The 17,300-nt window shown below is 36.0% G+C and overlaps 1 protein-coding gene and 3 gene segments (V, D, J or C); 2 read left to right on the forward strand and 2 right to left on the reverse strand.

Moving 5' to 3' along the window:
• Nucleotides 1-365: 365 nt before the first annotated feature.
• LOC120739762 lies at nt 366-1,669 on the reverse strand (the record flags this gene model as incomplete). The annotated part of the segment is given in 2 exon segments: nt 366-905; nt 1,546-1,669. Coding segments are annotated over 2 exon segments (447 nt in total), but the record flags the coding sequence as incomplete, so codon positions are not given.
• Nucleotides 1,670-2,094: 425 nt separating this feature from the next.
• Nucleotides 2,095-3,258, forward strand: LOC120739699. The segment is given in 2 exon segments: nt 2,095-2,310; nt 2,403-3,258. Coding segments are annotated over 2 exon segments (387 nt in total).
• Nucleotides 3,259-6,358: 3,100 nt separating this feature from the next.
• Nucleotides 6,359-8,550, reverse strand: LOC120739763. The segment is given in 3 exon segments: nt 6,359-7,183; nt 7,822-7,947; nt 8,493-8,550. Coding segments are annotated over 3 exon segments (507 nt in total).
• Nucleotides 8,551-10,765: 2,215 nt separating this feature from the next.
• Nucleotides 10,766-16,383, forward strand: tspan37 (tetraspanin 37). Its single transcript, XM_040041580.1, has 7 exons — nt 10,766-11,395; nt 12,471-12,662; nt 12,751-12,825; nt 12,952-13,050; nt 13,542-13,694; nt 13,797-13,880; nt 14,959-16,383. The coding sequence occupies exons 1-7, from the start codon at nt 11,333-11,335 to the stop codon at nt 15,034-15,036; spliced, it is 744 nt and encodes a 247-aa protein (XP_039897514.1). The 5' UTR covers nt 10,766-11,332; the 3' UTR covers nt 15,037-16,383.
• Nucleotides 16,384-17,300: the final 917 nt, after the last annotated feature.

Raw genomic sequence — 17,300 nt, forward strand, 5'->3', positions numbered from 1 at the left:
AAATATTGAACCCAGACCCTGTACACAGTTTTTAACTTAATCATCTACTTTGATTTGAACTTAACAATGATTGCATTCCATACATGAACATGTTGTTTGTATTTGTTTTTTTCAGTTTCCTACCAGAGGGTTGGAATCAGGTGTTAAAGTTGGATTTGGGAGGTGGGAAGTTCAGCTGTAGCAGGGCAGCGACTTTACATTTTGCAACATATAAGACCATATTACATTTGTGATGGAAAATTTTCCAACTCCTCACCAGTATAAAGCTGGATTTTAGTTGGTATCTCTATCTTTTGTTTCAAAGGTCAATGACGATCGCTGACTTTGCACACAAATAAGCCTTTAAAAGCTTCTCCCCAAGAACAAAACAAAAGTGATTTTTCTTAAGCTGTGATTTTATTTTGTGATTTTTACTTTTATTACACCCTTTTTTAAAGTCGACATGGATAATATTAGCTGATAAACTTAGCATGCACATCATTAGAAAGTCAAATGTTTGCAGAAATATCGCAACAGCAGAAACATGTAGCTTCATCAAAATATAAAACACATCATATGCAGACAGGAAGTGTTGCTGAAGCTCTACTCTGAGCAGTGGTCAGGCTCCAGGGTTTGAGTGACGGGGCTCTGTCCACTCAGACTGGCCTCACAGCTCACTGAGCCCGCCTTCTTCCACTGGTCTGCAGAGAGGCTCAGGGTGCTGCTCCAGCTGTAGCGGCCGTCTGTCCCCAAGACCTCCAGGCTGTTTGAAACCCCTGAGGATGTGCTGGTGCTCCCCACCTTCCAGCCCAAATTCCAGTTTGAGGGGAAGCCCCCGGTGGCCAAACACACCACAGTGGCACTACTCTGTTTGTCTTCCTCTTTGGATGGAGGGAGGACAGTGAGGGTGGGTCTCACCACACCCGCTGGAGGAGAAAAGGTTGAAGATAATCGAGAAAAGAGATACAAATGTACAAACATAGGAATAAATATATATTTAGTGATTATTGATCAAACCTTTATTTTTTCATGATATTTTACAGTTAATAACTTGACCTTGTGATAATTTTCTTATTTGAAACTGACAAAGCTCAAGCACTCATGAGAATACAGTTAAAACTTCACATCTGTTTCTTTCACTTCCTTTAAACTTCATTTAAAATTGATCAACCATGAACACAAAATTGATCTAAATATACTGAGTTAATTTCTTTTTTCTAATATAAGTCGACAAAACATAATTCAATATTTGTTTTTATTTTATAATTCATGAGTAAAAATACATTTTAAATCAAAGTCAGCTAAAACGTTACTATCACAGATTTTATTATTGTAACCGGATAATATTTAAAGTGAAATGAACCCAAAAAACCATCAAAATTTGTTTTCTGTAAGTTCAGTTCCTTAAAAGACCGAATGAATATTGATTTAAGAAAAGTTTCTTCCAAAATGTTGCCATGACATTAATAATAATCACTGAATTTAATCAAAGTTCTGTTTAATAGATTGATTTAAATGCTTAATAAATACTATGTTTATCAAAAATTACGAATTTCTGGTACTTACAGCCAACGATGAGTTTGGTTCCTCCACCAAAAGTGTACCACAGTGATACAAACTGATTAAGTGGCCGTACAAAAACCTCCTGCACTCTGAACAAACCTCTAACCACTGAAAATGAACCTTTTTTTCAAGTAAAACATCACAGTACAACTGATTAAATGCATATGATGATTTGACTAAAGTGACTTAAAATTATTTAATGAATTTAAATCATAATTGTTATTACTGTATTTTGAGTATTAAGAACTGAACGACAAAACAGAATTTTCACATTACACATATAAATTTTTTAAAACACACAAAACACTGTTTAAAACAGCAACCAGAAATGCCTCAAAAAAGCATGAATTGTGAAACTATGACAATATACTTAAGAACGTTATACAGCTATATTGTATTTATGATATCAAAATCAAAAATAAGCATACAGACCAGAGTGCCATTTTAATCCAGGTGTTAAAAATACGTAAATATGTTTCCAAATATGTTTTTCTCTATGGCATAAAATTATTAATGGTATTAATTCAAACAATTATTCTTCTGACTTTGTGCCTACGTTGCCCTCAGTGTGCTGAGAGCAGAGAAATCATTTCCATAGTGAGGAGGCTTTGCATCATCAGCTGATCCTCCAGAGAACTGAGAAGGTTTATAGTCCTGTGACTTCAACACTGCAGGACTCACATCTGTCAGTCAACACAGCAGAAAGCACAACCACCATGACTCTCATCACCATCCTCATCTGGACGCTGACCTGCTGCTGTTTTACAGGTTCATTCACTCAGCAACATTTCCAACATGATGTGCTGCTTTTTCTCTCATTGATTTCTGCTGATAAATGAATGATTTGTTTCTGTCTGCAGGATGCAGCGGTCAGGTGACTGTGACTCAACCTCCAGCAGTGACATTTACTCCTGGAACCACTGTCACTCTGACCTGTAGGACCAGCCAAGCTGTTTACAGATGGTCTGATGGTGATGAGGGTATGGCCTGGTATCAACAGAAGTCTGGACAGACTCCAAAGCTCCTGATAAGATATGCGAAAAAGCTTCAGTCAGGAACACCAACTCGATTTAGTGGCAGTGGAAGCAGCTCTGACTTCTCTATGACCATCAGTGGAGTTCAGGCTGAAGATGCAGCTGTTTACTACTGTCAGAGTTTACATGAAATAAACAGTGCTGATGTGTTCACACAGTGATTTGTAGTTGTACAAAAACCTCCCTCAGTCAGACTGCAGAGAAACTGAGCTGTTACAGCAGGAACTGACTGCAGCTGCTGAAGAGGAAGAAACTCTGACACAGACCAGTGAACACAGTAACTTCACCAAGCACTAAATACTCATCTACACTTCTTTTGGGGAATTCTGAAATATTCACTCCCTTTTATCATTTTCAATGCCCTTTACCAACATAGAGCAGAGCAGCTATCTGAACACTGCTCCAACAGAGGTCGATCATCTTGTTAATAATTTTGCCTCCTCACTAAGTATGACTCTGGTTACTGTAGCTCATGAGAAAAAGAGATCCTCAAATCAAAAGTACTTGACTCTGTGGTATAACTCTCAAACACGCACCTTAAAGCAGATAACTTATAAGCTGGAGACAAAATGGCGTAAAACAAAGTTAGAAGATCATCTTTTTGCTTTAGTTTGCTGCATTATAAGAAAGCCCTCTGTAAAGCTAGAACATCTTTCTATTCATCACTGATTAAAGAAAATAAGAACAACCCAAGGTTTCTCTTCAGCACTGTAGCCATGCTGACAAAAAGTCAGACCGCTGTTGACTCAACCGTTCCTTTAATGTTAACTAGTAATGACTTCATGAACTTCTTCACAAATAAAATTTGAAACATTAGAGAGAAAAAATACTCATAATCGTCTCACAGATGTAACATTATCTACAGCAACTTTCAGTGCCATTAATATTCATATAGAGTTTTTTTCTCCAGTTGGTCTTTCTGAGTTAACTTCAGTAACTGCTTCCTCAAACCATCAACGTGTCTTTTAGACCCCCATTCCTACAAGACTGCGCAAAGAAGTCCTGCCATTAATTAATGCTTCAATCTTAAACATGATCAACCTGTCTCTAGTAATCGGCTATGTACCACAGGCCTTCAAGCTGGCAGTAGTTAAACACTTACTTAAAAAGCCTTCTCTTGACCCAGCAGTCTTTGCCAGTTAGTCTTAGCTTTCTTTCATGTCAAACATTCTTGAAAGAGTAGTTGTCAAACAGCTAACAGATCATCTGCAGACGAATGGCTTATTTGAAGAGTTTCAGTCATGTTTCAGAGCTCATCACAGCACAGAAACAGAATCTGCTTATAGCCTCCAGTTTTAGAGAGTAATGGAATACATGTACCGGCGTCACGTATTTAATACAAAATATGAGTAAATGTATTTTGTTACAGTTACCATTTAAATGGGTGTCCCTCACGCCAACCGGTCACGGCAGATGGCTTTGGTGTTATTTTTGTGCCTCTATTCTGTGCGAACCTAAAGAAAATTTGCAAGATCAAATGTTGCATTTTGAGGAGAAAATTATTTTGAGTGAAGAAAAGTTTAATTTCAGCAAACAAGATTCATTGTTGCTCAGTTGTTGGCTTTTGCTCTTGCTCAGATCTCTGCTCTGTGTGCTCACAGACATCTGCAGACCTGCTCTCACACATAATAACAGCCCTTCTGAGCGAGAGGGGCTGTTATTATGTGTGTATGGATAATAGCAAAACTGAAATACATTTCTTGCGTGTAGCAATGAATTTTGTCTGCTCAAATTAAACAAATACACTGACACAGAGATGCACTCACCCCCCTCCCAAAGCCTCCCAACGCCTCCCAATGACTCCCAGTGCTTACTCCAAACCAAAGTAGGCAGGCTAATATGTCCAGCGCCGGAACACTGGCAGCAAGACCAGACTGCTGTCCACATGGGTTAACTCTTGCCCAGCCCCCCACGCCTTTGCAAGTCATGTGAATTTATGTTGAAAACAATTTCCCTAGGGACAAATTAATTATTAATAATCAATCAATCAATCAATCAATCAATCAAAACTCCCTCAGCATGTCTGTTATTAAAACAAGTTTACTGATTGAAACAGTTGCACTTTTTTATTTACGTACATAAACTAATAAACTATAATGCATTCTAATGATTTACTAATGAAAAAATACTCTATGAACTATACAATGCTGATAGAAACTATAACGTGGAATATATCATTTTCTGTATTTAAAAAATGTATTGTTGTTGTAGAAATATGAGGTTTGATGGAGCATTTGTATTTAATAAAGTTTTGTGAAATTTCCACAAAGTTGTTTTTCTTAAGCTGTGATTTTACTTTGTGATTTCAACTTTTTTTACAGCATTGTTTTAAAGCACAACATGGATAATATTCGCTGATAAAATTGCACATCAATAATGAGTCAAACATTTACAGGATTATTGCAACAAATGAAACATGTAACTTCATCAAACTATAAAACACATCAGATGCCAACAGGAAGTGTTGGTGAAGCTCTACTCTAAGCAGTTGTCAGTGTCCAGTGATGTTTCCAGTAACTCTGATTGTAATGTTTGACTTTCTGAGTCAGGGTGAGAGACTTTTTACTTGTTTGATTTTAATTCAGTTTGTGCTGTTCATGTTTCTCTGATTTAACCTGATACATTTTCTGTTGTTTTTTTCCTCAAGATTCAAATCATTTTAGTCCTCATTTCAAAGTTTTTTGCCAATAGTTTTCTGACTCTGTAAAGCCAAGTCTGTCAGGCACTGTGACCATTAGTGCCATAAGGAGTTGCTGGACTTAGTTACTACCTTCAGAAACCTGGACAGCCTCCCAAACGGCTGTTTCTCAAAATCAGCAGACGCCAGTCTGATACTCCGAGTCATTTCAGCAGCAGTGGATCTGAGCCTGAGTTCACTCTGACAATCAATGGAGTTCAGGCTGCAGATGCAGGAGATTACTACTGTATGGGAGCATATAGAGGCCCAGAGTTCACACAGTGATACAGAGTCTTACAAAAGCCTCCCTCAGTTACTATTTGCAGTGTTGCAGCTGTGAGCTTCTGATACAGACTCTGACATGCATCACTGGTTCACTGAGTTCACTTTCAGAGGTGGAAACTAAAATATGTATTCATTCCTGATCACATTATTAAGAAGATTTTAAATTAAGTAACACTGTTTAGAATCTGCAACATATTATCCTTATTTCACTAAATTTTGTATTAATTCTAATTTGCTGTGGATAATAAGGTAATATGAAAATAATTTTGTTTATACAGTACATTTTAAATCACAAAGTTATAAGGTGTTTCACATTTTAAATAAAATCAACTTATAAGAAATACTTTTTTTATATCACAGCATACATAAATACATATTTAAAAGTAACTGATGACAACAAAGGTCAAAATGAAATAACCAAATGATCAGGATAACTAAAACGAGCAGAAAATGCAGAGAAATGTATTTGCTACAGCCTCAAACGACTGACTGCAATAACATGTTGTTAGCAGTGGCATGAAGGGCTTTAAATTTGATTAATAAATTTTAATATTGATTCTACAGTTTGCCAGAAGGCCACACAGGGAGGCAAGAGAACATGTGTTGTTCTTTGATGATACTTTGAGTCAGATTTTTGCAGTATTAATTCCTTGAAAAAAACAGACTGGATGGGCTTAGAGGCTCAAAATTCAAGCCTTAGTCAAAAAACTTGCACAGAAAATATGTCTAGTAATCAGAACCCAATACTGAACTCAGACCCTGTACACAGTTTTTAACTTAAATAAAATTAATCTACTTTGATTTGAACTAAACAATGATTGTGCTTCATGCATGAAAATGTTTTATCAGTTTCCTACCACAGGGTTGGAATCAGGTGTTAAAGTTTTATTTGGGAGGTGGGAAGTTCAGCTGTAGTGGGGCAGCAGAGACTCAGCTACATTTTGCAATAAGACAATGTTCCATTCACCATGATGGCTATTTTCCAACTCCTCACCGTATAAAGCTGGATTTTGGTTGGTATCTTTATTTTTTGTTTCAAAGGTCAATGACGATCGCTGACTTTGCACACAAATAAGCTTTTAAAAGCTTCTCCCCAAGAACAAAACAAAAGTGGTTTTTCTTAAGCTGTGATTTTATTTTGTGATTTTTACTTTTCTTTACACAATGGTTTTAAAAAACAACATGGACAATTTTAACTGATATACTTAGCATGCACATCATTAGAAAGTCAAATGTTTGCAGAAATATCGCAACAGCAGAAACATGTAGCTTCATCAAACTATAAAACACATCATATGCAGACAGGAAGTGTTGCTGAAGCTCTACTCTGAGCAGTGGTCAGGGTCCAGGGTTTGAGTGACGGGGCTCTGTCCACTCAGACTGGCCTCACAGCTCACTGAGCCCGCTTTCTTCCACTGGTCTGCAGAGAGGCTCAGGGTGCTGCTCCAGCTGTAGCGGCCATCTGTCCCCAAGACTTCCAGGCTGGTTGAAACCCCTGAGGATGTGCTGGTGCTCCCCACCTTCCAGCCCAAATTCCAGTTTGAGGGGAAACCCCCGGTGGCCAGACACACCACAGTGGCACTACTCTGTTTGTCTTCGTCTTTGGAGGGAGGGAGGACTGTGAGGGTGGGTCTCACCACACCCGCTGGAGGAGAAAAGGTTGAAGATAACCGAAAAAAGAGATACAAATGTACAAACATAAGAATAAATATATTGTTAGTGATTACTGATCAAACCTTTATTATTTCATAATGTGTTACAGTTAATAACTTGACCCTGTGATAATTTTCTTATTTGAAACTGACAAAGCTAAAGAACTCATGAGAATACAGTTAAAACTTCACATCTGTTTCTTTCACTTCCTTTAAACTTCATTTGAAATTGATCAACCATGAACAAAAACTTGATCTAAATATACTGAGAAAAGTATTTTTGATTCTAACAGAACTCCAAAAAACATAATTCAATATTTGTTTTTATTTTAAAATTCAGTGGTAAAAATACATTTCAAATCAAAGTGAAGTAAAACGTCACTATCACTGCTTTTAATATCTTAACCTGACAATACTGAAAGAAGCAAAAATAACTAAAAGAACATTACAATTTGTTGTTTTGTGTTATGTAAAAGACTAAATGAATATTAATTTAAGAAAAGTTAATTTCAAAATTGTGACATCAACTTAATAATAATCACTGAATTTGTTCAAAGTTCTGTTTTGTAGGTTAAAAATATGTTTAATAAATACTACATTTTTCAAAAAATTACAAATTTCTGGTACTTACAGCCAACGATGAGTTTGGTTCCTCCGCCAAATGTGTACCACAGTGATACAAACTGATTAAGTGGCCGTACAAAAACCTGCTGCACTCTGAACAAACCTCTAACCACTGAAAATGAACCTTTTAATATAAAACATCACAGTACACCTTATTAAATGCAGAAGATGATTTAACTTAAGTGACTTAAAATTATTTAATGCATTTAAATCATAATTATCATAATTGTATCTTTAGTATAAAGAATTGAAAGACAAAACTTAATTTTCACATAAACCTAAACATACTTTTAAAACACACACAAACAAACAAAAAACTGTTTAAAACAGCAAACCTAAAAACTTTAAAAAATCATGAATTATGAGGCTATACTTAAGACAGTTTTACAGGTATATTGTATTTGTTGATACCAAAATCAAAAGGTAAGCATACAAACCAGACTCCCACAGGTGTTAAAAATACTTAAATATGTTTCCAATTATTTTCGTCTATTCCATAAAATCATTAATGGTATTAGTTCAAACAATTTTTCTTTTGATTTTGTGCCACAAAGTTTCCTTCAGTGTGTTGAGAGCAGAGAAATCATTTCCATAGAGAGGAGGCTTTGCATCATCAGCTGATCCTCCAGAGAACTGAGAAGGTTTATAGTCCTGTGACTTCAACACTGCAGGACTCACATCTGTCAGTCAACACAGCAGAAAGCACAACCACCATGACTCTCATCACCATCCTCATCTGGACGCTGACCTGCTGCTGTTTTACAGGTTCATTCACTCAGCAACATTTCAAACATGATGTGCTGCTTTTTCTCTCATTGATTTCTGCTGATAAATGAATGATTTGTTTCTGTCTGCAGGATGCAGCGGTCAGGTGACTGTGACTCAACCTCCAGTAGTGACATTTACTCCTGGATCCACTGTCACTCTGACCTGTAGGACCAATCCAAAAGTTTATACTTGGACAGATGGAGATAGTAAAGTAGCTTGGTATCAGCAGAAATCTGGAGCAGCTCCAAAGTTGGTCATTTACTTGGGTACAACACCCACAAGTGAATTTTCTTCTCGATTCTCTGGCCGAGGAGATGGAGTGGACGCAGCAATGACCATCAGTGGAGTTCAGGCTGAAGATGCAGCAGTTTACTACTGTCAGAGTTTCCATGAAATAAACAGTGCTCGGGTGTTCACACAGTGATTTGTAGTCGTACAAAAACCTTCCTCAGTCAGACTGCAGAAACACTGAGCTCTTACAGCAGGAACTGACTGCAGCTGCTGAAGAGGAAGAAACTCTGACACAGACCACTGAACACACAGCTGATGAGCACTTAAAGACTTAAGCAAGCAATAATAATCATTATTTACTGTATTTCTAAGGTTTAATTTATTTAAAGATATTTTAAAGAATCTAAAGACACCACATAATTCATTTATGTTCCCATTTAATCACCACAAAACAAAACAGTTCTTACTCGAGTACACATTTCAGTTATTAAAACTGAAAATGAAAACATTCTACTTTTCCCTGCTATCAAATATCACCAGATACAAGATATGGCAATCTAAATGTCACCTTATTTTTTTTCACTGACTGGTTTAGGATTCCCAATAAAATAAGAAAAAGGGGAAAAGAAAAAGGAAAAGAAAACTCCACAGCCTCAAACAGAGGCCTCAGGCATTTCTTTTTAATGTCTGTGAAAGATTTATAAGCAACACAATTATAACCATCAAAATTAGACTTAGTGAATCCGATAAATCTTTTCTGTGAGATTTCTAAAAATTAAAAAAAAATACCAATAACAAATAAATTTTCTATGTTAGGAAATACAGTAAAAATCCGTGTAATAATTTGGATGATCTAATAATATTTGATCCGTTTCAAAAGCATAATGTTAGTGCTTTCAATTAAAAATTATTTCTTATCAGGATGCAACAAAAACTCAAGTATCACTGATCTTATGTAGGGTGTGAACAGTCTGATGTTATACGAGTTTTCTGTGATTTTGGTTTTTAACAGGTTCATCGGGTCACTAATGTAACAAAGCTGAATAATTATTTCACTTTGCATTTCACACACAAATTTTCTCTCGTGCAAACACGATATTGGTTTGACTGTATGGGTTTTGTTTTGAATGATTGCCAGTTTTACCAGTTTAAGAAAAGTTCATCTTTAATCATCAGTGATATACAGGCTGTAGATACTGGAGAGTGTTTTGCTGACTCTAACCTCACTAAGTACAAATTACAGATTTAGGTTGATTGATTGTATTACATGAATTTTGTCTGAATTTTGAAATAGGGATTTTAAAAATTCTTACACCAAGTTATGTTCTGTTCACATTTCCTGACAAAGGTGGCTGTTTAAATATAATAATGATAATAGTAATGATAATATTAAAGGTCATGTTACATTTACAATGTAACATGACCTGTAAGATTGCTGATCATGCTAAAAGTATGTCCAACATGTTCCAGCAGTTCCACCATGACTTTCATCACCATCCTCATTCACACTCTGACTTACAACTGTTTAATAGATCAGAAATACTTTAAACACAGAAAATAATTTCATCACCAAAAACCCAGATTAGCGCTCATATGAATTCATAAATTTGCAGGCACTATGTTAGTCTTGCAGATATAAGCATATTTTTGGCGTTAAATAAAGACATAGTGCATTATCATTCATCACAATGTTCAGTCAAAATTTAATTTTACAAATTTGAGGCAAAAATGTAAGTGCATAAAATGAAATTGTATGCAGATACAAGTGCATCTATTTTCTTTTCCAATCCAGGGTGGTGTTGACAGAAAACACAATATTGCTTTTACTTTTTAAAATCGAGGAAATGTTTGCAGAATATGCCTGCATTTGTAGCTGTAAAAACTACTTTTACAATTTTTACTAGTTGTTTGAGTTAGACCTACTCACCAATCACTGATCGTGCACTGTGGCACAATCAAAAAATAACTCTCACTTTGTCGTAATTTCGCTTAAATTCACAAGAGGGCAGTGTTGACGTAAACTAGGATTGCAAAGGGAAGGTAGGGGTCTGCTCGAAAAAGTAACGTTTTCCATTTGCGACACAGGTGAGTGCAGATATACGGAGGTGAAATACACCAAGCGTTACAAAAGCAAATGCACAGCGTGTGAGGTCTTGTGCAGGATTTCTTACTTGGAGTATGTGACTGAACTGGTGATTCCACCATAAGTTAAACAACCACAAAATATTTGCTAGAGGCTTAGTGGAGCTTTTATTACGTTTTTACAATAAAGAGGTTTCCGCGTTCTTACGGGAAGTTGATCTTTGGTCAGTGCGGAAGGGAAGTTTAACTAGTCTACGTTCTAACTAAGGTGCTTCCAGGCGCACGTCGTTTTATCAGATAGATTGTCTTTACTTTTCATAGACCCACAGAGGCTTCGCGATTCATTTATCATTATGTCATCTTTGCTTTAACGCATCCGCACCTGGCGTCGATTATTGCGCGCTCTCTTCTCTCGGCTTATATAGGCTACTCTGAAAATGAGTGATCCGAGAACAAACTGTTTAAAAACAGCACTTCAGTTGACTTCTCAACTAATGTTGGTAGGTGAGACTTTTTCAGCTTTGCTACAGTTTTTACTGTATTATCTTGTATTCTCCTTCCAATCATATTACCAAAATTAACTTTATTAGAGTGATTAATAGGGTTTTTACTTTTGCCAAGTGTTGATTCTTTCTTCTGTTTAAAATAGTAAATACAGTATTTAAAAAAAAAAAAGCTACTGATATAAAAGATGTTGTTTGCGATTTTACATGTAAACCTTAGTGCCGAGTCACATGTCACGCGACAGAGAAGGTCATGTGAGAAACAGGAACTACAGAAAAATCAGAGTAAGGGAGAGTGGAAGATTTATTATTATATTTCTTTTTATAATCATGGCTGTTAAAAAACGTATTTGTACATTTTAACAGTCCATGTTTACTTCCCTTTATTTTATTTTATTGTTACACAGTGCAAACCTATGATTAGTTCTGTGGTAACTGTATGAGTTTTTTAACAAAGTTAGTAACATAAAAAACAAGCTACACACCTGAGAACAGTAGAAAGAACCAATGCTCTCCTCGTTCTTCAAATAATTCATTTTAAGCCATTCATATTTGAATTTCCCCTGAATTTCCTGGACAAAAGAATAAGGAACATGTATAACTGCTGTGAGTTATTTTTTAAATTTGATCATACCTCTGTGATTTTCTTGAAACAGTGTTGAATTAAATTAATGCACAGTTATAACAGCTAGGGTAAGCCAACAGCAGTACATCAGTGGGTGGAAGGTTGCCAGCTGAATTCCCAGAACTATGATGTGAGGCATGTAGCCCAACTGGTGTAGTAACACTTCTGTAGCTGCTAGGTTAGAAAGCTTCCAGGTGAAAATAGGTTTGAACGAAGTATCTTGTAAAAGAAAGAGTTATTCTCTTTGGACACGTTGTTGTGTGTACGATGAAACCAGAAGAGTTGGCAGATATTGAGCTTAGCAAAGATGGCTTGGCAAAACAGGAGACCTCTTACTAAGTTATTGTCATAAAGAAAAGATGTGTGGTTATCTGTGGTGATAACCCATGAAGCTGTATATAGCATGTGTAAATATAACTTTTATAATTTCTTATTCTAATTTATCAGGCAGTGGGGATACTGGTGTGGCTGAATGGAGTTTACCTGCTGATAAAGTATGGAGAGAATAGCCGCTTTTTTTCCGAGTCCTACATGACCCTGACAGTTTTGGTCATAGTCACTAGTGCTGCATTGCTATTGGTCACCGGATGCCTCGGCTCCTGGGTGAGCCTCAAGGATTCCATCTGTCTACAGGGACTGGTGAGGCTGTCAGTCTGTTTGTAACTGTGATTATCTCTATGTGTATGTAGTGTTTGGAGTTTACATAAAAAAGTGTTTTCTTCTCCAGTTTGTTTACCTCCTAGTTGTGGTCTTTTGTGTGAAAAGTACGGCTTCAGCACTGGCTTATTTCCATTCGGTGACGGTATGTAAGATTACTTAAAAATTAATAAGCATTGGACAATTGTGCTTTCATGATAAGAGAAGATTATTCTTGGGATAAAGAGGCACATGTGTTTTTGCTCCTTGTCTCTTCCAACTTTTTCTTTAGCTGGATACAGAGATGGCTCCCTTCAGTGGAGTGTTTGAGAACTACACCGGCAGCAGCGAGGACTCAAATTCTCGGTCTGTGGATGCTATGCAAGAGGAGGTTTGTACTTTAATATGTCACATGGACATGACTATGAATCCCAACAAAAGCTTTTTTTGTTGTTGTTGTTGTAAAACTTGTGTAGCTTGTGCAGCAGTAATACTAAAACAACAGCTATATCTGATCTACTATGCATACTTCTAAATAGATGATGTTTTAAAAATCAAAATATATAATCTTTCCTTAATGGAAATTTTCACTCAAGAGGATATTTAGGTATTGACTGAAAGCGTCCCATAAGATGCCTATAAAGTGCTATAATTTTCAGCCCTGATCTGCTTTACCTCATCCAGAAAAATCAGGCTTAAAGTAATTTGTCCATAATACATGGACAAATGTATTATGGTCAGATATAATACATGATATATTAAGAAATTCTAATAAAAAACAAATCCTGTTCATACTCATGTCAATCAAATATAATATATATACATTATGACAGTTTCCACTGTCTTTTACTAACTTGTGGTAATTTTTTTGGTCTCCGTTAGCTCAAATGTTGCGGTGTGAAGAACTACATGGACTGGCTGGAAACCACCTGGTTTAATAAAAGTGGAGGGCTCAGGTTTCCTTACAGTTGCTGCAACGTTACTTTCCCCACTTGTAATGGCACTGTTTACCAGCCATGGCAAATTTACACACAGGTAGACATGTGCATCCTGATAAATTCATCAAGCTTCTTCATGAAGGTTTGATTAGACCCATCTGTTTCTCTGATTTTCTTGTTCATTGATTCAATCTTTCAGGGCTGCCAAGAGGAGCTGTCGAAGGTCATACAGTTTGCGCTGAAAATGGACATGTGGAGTTCCCTATTGGTTTATGTGGTGGAGGTTTGAAAGACTTTAAACATTTCTGAACTGCATATTGTGTATACATTGCGTATAAAATGCACACCTGAAAGAAAAATGAAACACTGGGAGACTGTTATCATGAGAGCAAGCTTTAATCTTATCTTTAATTTTAGTTTGGCCAAATATTTAGCACAATATCTAATATGTAAATTCAATTTTATTTATACAGCACCAAATCACAACAACAGTCACCTCAAGGTGGTTTATATTATAAGGGAGACACTATAATAATACATACAGAGAAAAACCGAACAATCATATGACCCCCTATGAGCAAGTACTTTGGCGACAGTGGGAAGGAAAAACTCCCTTTTAACAGGAAGAAACCTCCAGCAGGCCAGGCTCAGGGAAGGGTGGCCATCTTTCTTCCACATGCTGTGGAAGAGAAAAAGAGATTAATAACCAGTATGATGTCAGAAAATAGACAAATGCACAACAAAATTTCCAAAGCCTGGACTGACATATTGAATTGACCTATTTTGTCAAACAAAAAAATCTAAAATCCAACTCAATTAGTAGCAACCTTTTAACATTTAGGACTGTTTACAAAGATGTGCTGCCAGCTGGATGCCGAGTAAAGCTCAACAACTTTCAGGTCCTAAGCTTATGACATTGGAAACAACATTTCACTGCGCACCATTATCACTGCCTGTGTGGAAGTCCATTTGACATATAGTGTTATTTATTCCATTGGCAAAATAAAAATGTTGTTTAAAGCAGTCGTTAAAAACATGAACAATAATTTGATAGTTTTTTATTAAAATCTTTAAAATGTGTCACATTTTAATGAATATTTAAACTTTTCACACTCCATTTTCTCTACATCACACATGTTAACTAAGGTGGTTAACGACATAAAAGCTCATCTGTTACAATGATAAATCCACCTAAACATCTTCTGCATCTGCATCATGCAATTTATAAATGGTTTTACTTCATTTAGTGGTGTTAGATTGAGCTTTTAATCATAAATTCTTACACATGTTTAACACAGGCTGCAGAAGGTGATTATTTGCCAATAACCAAAATCCTGCTCTTTTTCTTTCTTCTCCTGCAGATTGGGTTGTTTGTGATGGTGAAACAGCTCATGAGAACAAATAGATCTACGAGGTACCAAGTACTGGAGAAAAACTAAAGATGCTCTAATGGATGGAAGATCACTACACTTTGAATAGATATAGTTCAAATCTCAAAACTATTGAGTCATTTGCCGGTACACTATGAAACATGTAAAACTGGAGAAAGTCGTTTTGTGTAATACATGTACAGATGTCTATTGTTATCACTGGATTGTCTGTCACCAAAAGACTGACAGTTTTTTGCAATAAACATTAGAATCAGAATACTTTAATAATCCCTAAAGAACTTATGTAATTATGTAAACATACTGCAGAACTGGCCTGTGTGGACTTCTGGCCTGACAAAATGTAGGCAAAGATGGGGCAAAGGGCTTAGAGATATATCCTAAATTAGGTTTGATGAATATGAGTTACTGTCACAGACTTTTTTTGGCCTACAGAGGGCTGGCACATTTCTGCTATAGCTCTCTCAAGCAATATTTGTGTTGAGTGTGTGTGGTTGAATTGTGGTAAGTTTGTATCTTGATTGTCAGTGCATTACTGTATGTGGAGAATTCCATCACTGCCTGTGTAATAATGTTTTGTTATTAGACTGAAAGTGGTGCATACAGAATTACTTTATAAAAGAAATATAAATGAAGTGGAAACTAATTGTATACTTTACATTGCATTTAGCAATTTAAGCTTCTCTGCACTGATATTCACATGTGATCCCTATCCCTATGGTCACTAAATTGTGACATGGACTTTTAAGATATAATAATATTTTTCAACAAGTCAACCAACAAACTATTTTTCGTTCTCCTTAAGACCCAGAGAAATATTCACCCTTTGCCAAAACCTGGGGTTTGTCCATTTGATGTAGATGAAAAATAAACCTAATGATGCCATTGTTGGAAAGCCAAATTATTGTTATTTTATTTTCTGTTTTATATAGATGTGCCTTTAACAATAATGCCCTCTGATCAAAGAAGCTTGGAAAGAAAGCAAGTTTTGTGACGATGCTTCGCCTCTCATCCAAGAGCCTTCTTCAGTTCTAAAACCACATGCTAGAAAGTCCCAGGTATTTAAACTCTACCGTGGTTATCCTTTATTTATCAAGTGCCTCATCATGTGAGCCAAGGTGTGAAAAAAGGTGTGGCTCATTACCACCAGATGTTTTGGCTGAACCACTGTGAGGTCCTATCATGTGATCTATTGAGGTCACCTGACACAGGAATGTAATGTCATGTATTTTTTTTTAATACTGTATAGATTTCTTAGAAATTTTTAGAGATTTATAGAAAAGTTTTTATGTTGGATTTGCATGCTGGGAATTTAGTTACTTGTACTTCTTAATCCTATACTCCCAGTCATTTGTCTGAAATGTCCGAACCTGTCAAAATAAACAATTTGGTTTTCAAGTATAGTAAGCCAGGTGAGAGTCATTTTAAATTATGTTAAGCAAGCAAAGAAAAATGCTCAAAATGCTCAAAAAAAGAAGGGGAGGAGAGGGCAGTGTGAGTGTAGTGCTAGGACTTTGGATGTGAGCAGCGCTGGAAATTAGCACAAAACATGAAGTTCTGATGGATGAGTAGCTTGTGTTTTTGTACTCATACTGTAATAGTGTGTGTGTGTGTGTGTGTGTGTGTGTGTGTGTGTGTGAGAGAGAGAGAGGAGAGAGAGAGAGAGAGAGAGAGAGAGAGAGAGAGAGAGAGAATATGAGAATATGAGATGCTGTGTTTTAGGGCCCAAGAAAATATCTGCCTGTAGCAAATTTTCATTACGGCTTGGGGTCAGTTTTTGTGGGAAGGTTATAAGGTTTATAAGCCAATAAGACTCCCTAATGTCAAGTATTTATTTTAAAGGGTTAAAAAAGGAAAATAAAAATACACGTTACCTCCTTACAAAGATGTTTTAATCATAATATTATTAATAAAAATATAATAAATAATAAAAAACATAGATAAATATAATTACAAAATTGGAAGGATTGATGTTTATTATCATTGTTGATGTTGTTGTTGTTATTATTATTGCAGAATTTAGAATTAAGTCGAAATTTCGAGATAAATCGTGAAATATTATTTTGAGATTAAATCTCAAATAGTATAGGAAAAAAATCTAAATTATTTTAGTTTATTTTCAAAATAGTAATATAATATTCCTTTTTTCTCATACTCCTCGGTAATCGCTTCATCTCTAGAGTATTTGTGTTTTTATGTGTTGCAGCATGCCTTTCATGGGGTCCGGAGTTTATTCAAATTAATCATATCTACAGAGGAAATATTTTTAGCTTTGATCGAACTAGCCATACTGGATGCGGATCCCACCGTCGTCT

Source organism: Simochromis diagramma, unplaced genomic scaffold (genome assembly GCF_900408965.1).
Source record: "Simochromis diagramma unplaced genomic scaffold, fSimDia1.1 OVJJ01000304.1, whole genome shotgun sequence".
NCBI classification, from domain to species: domain Eukaryota; kingdom Metazoa; phylum Chordata; class Actinopteri; order Cichliformes; family Cichlidae; genus Simochromis; species Simochromis diagramma.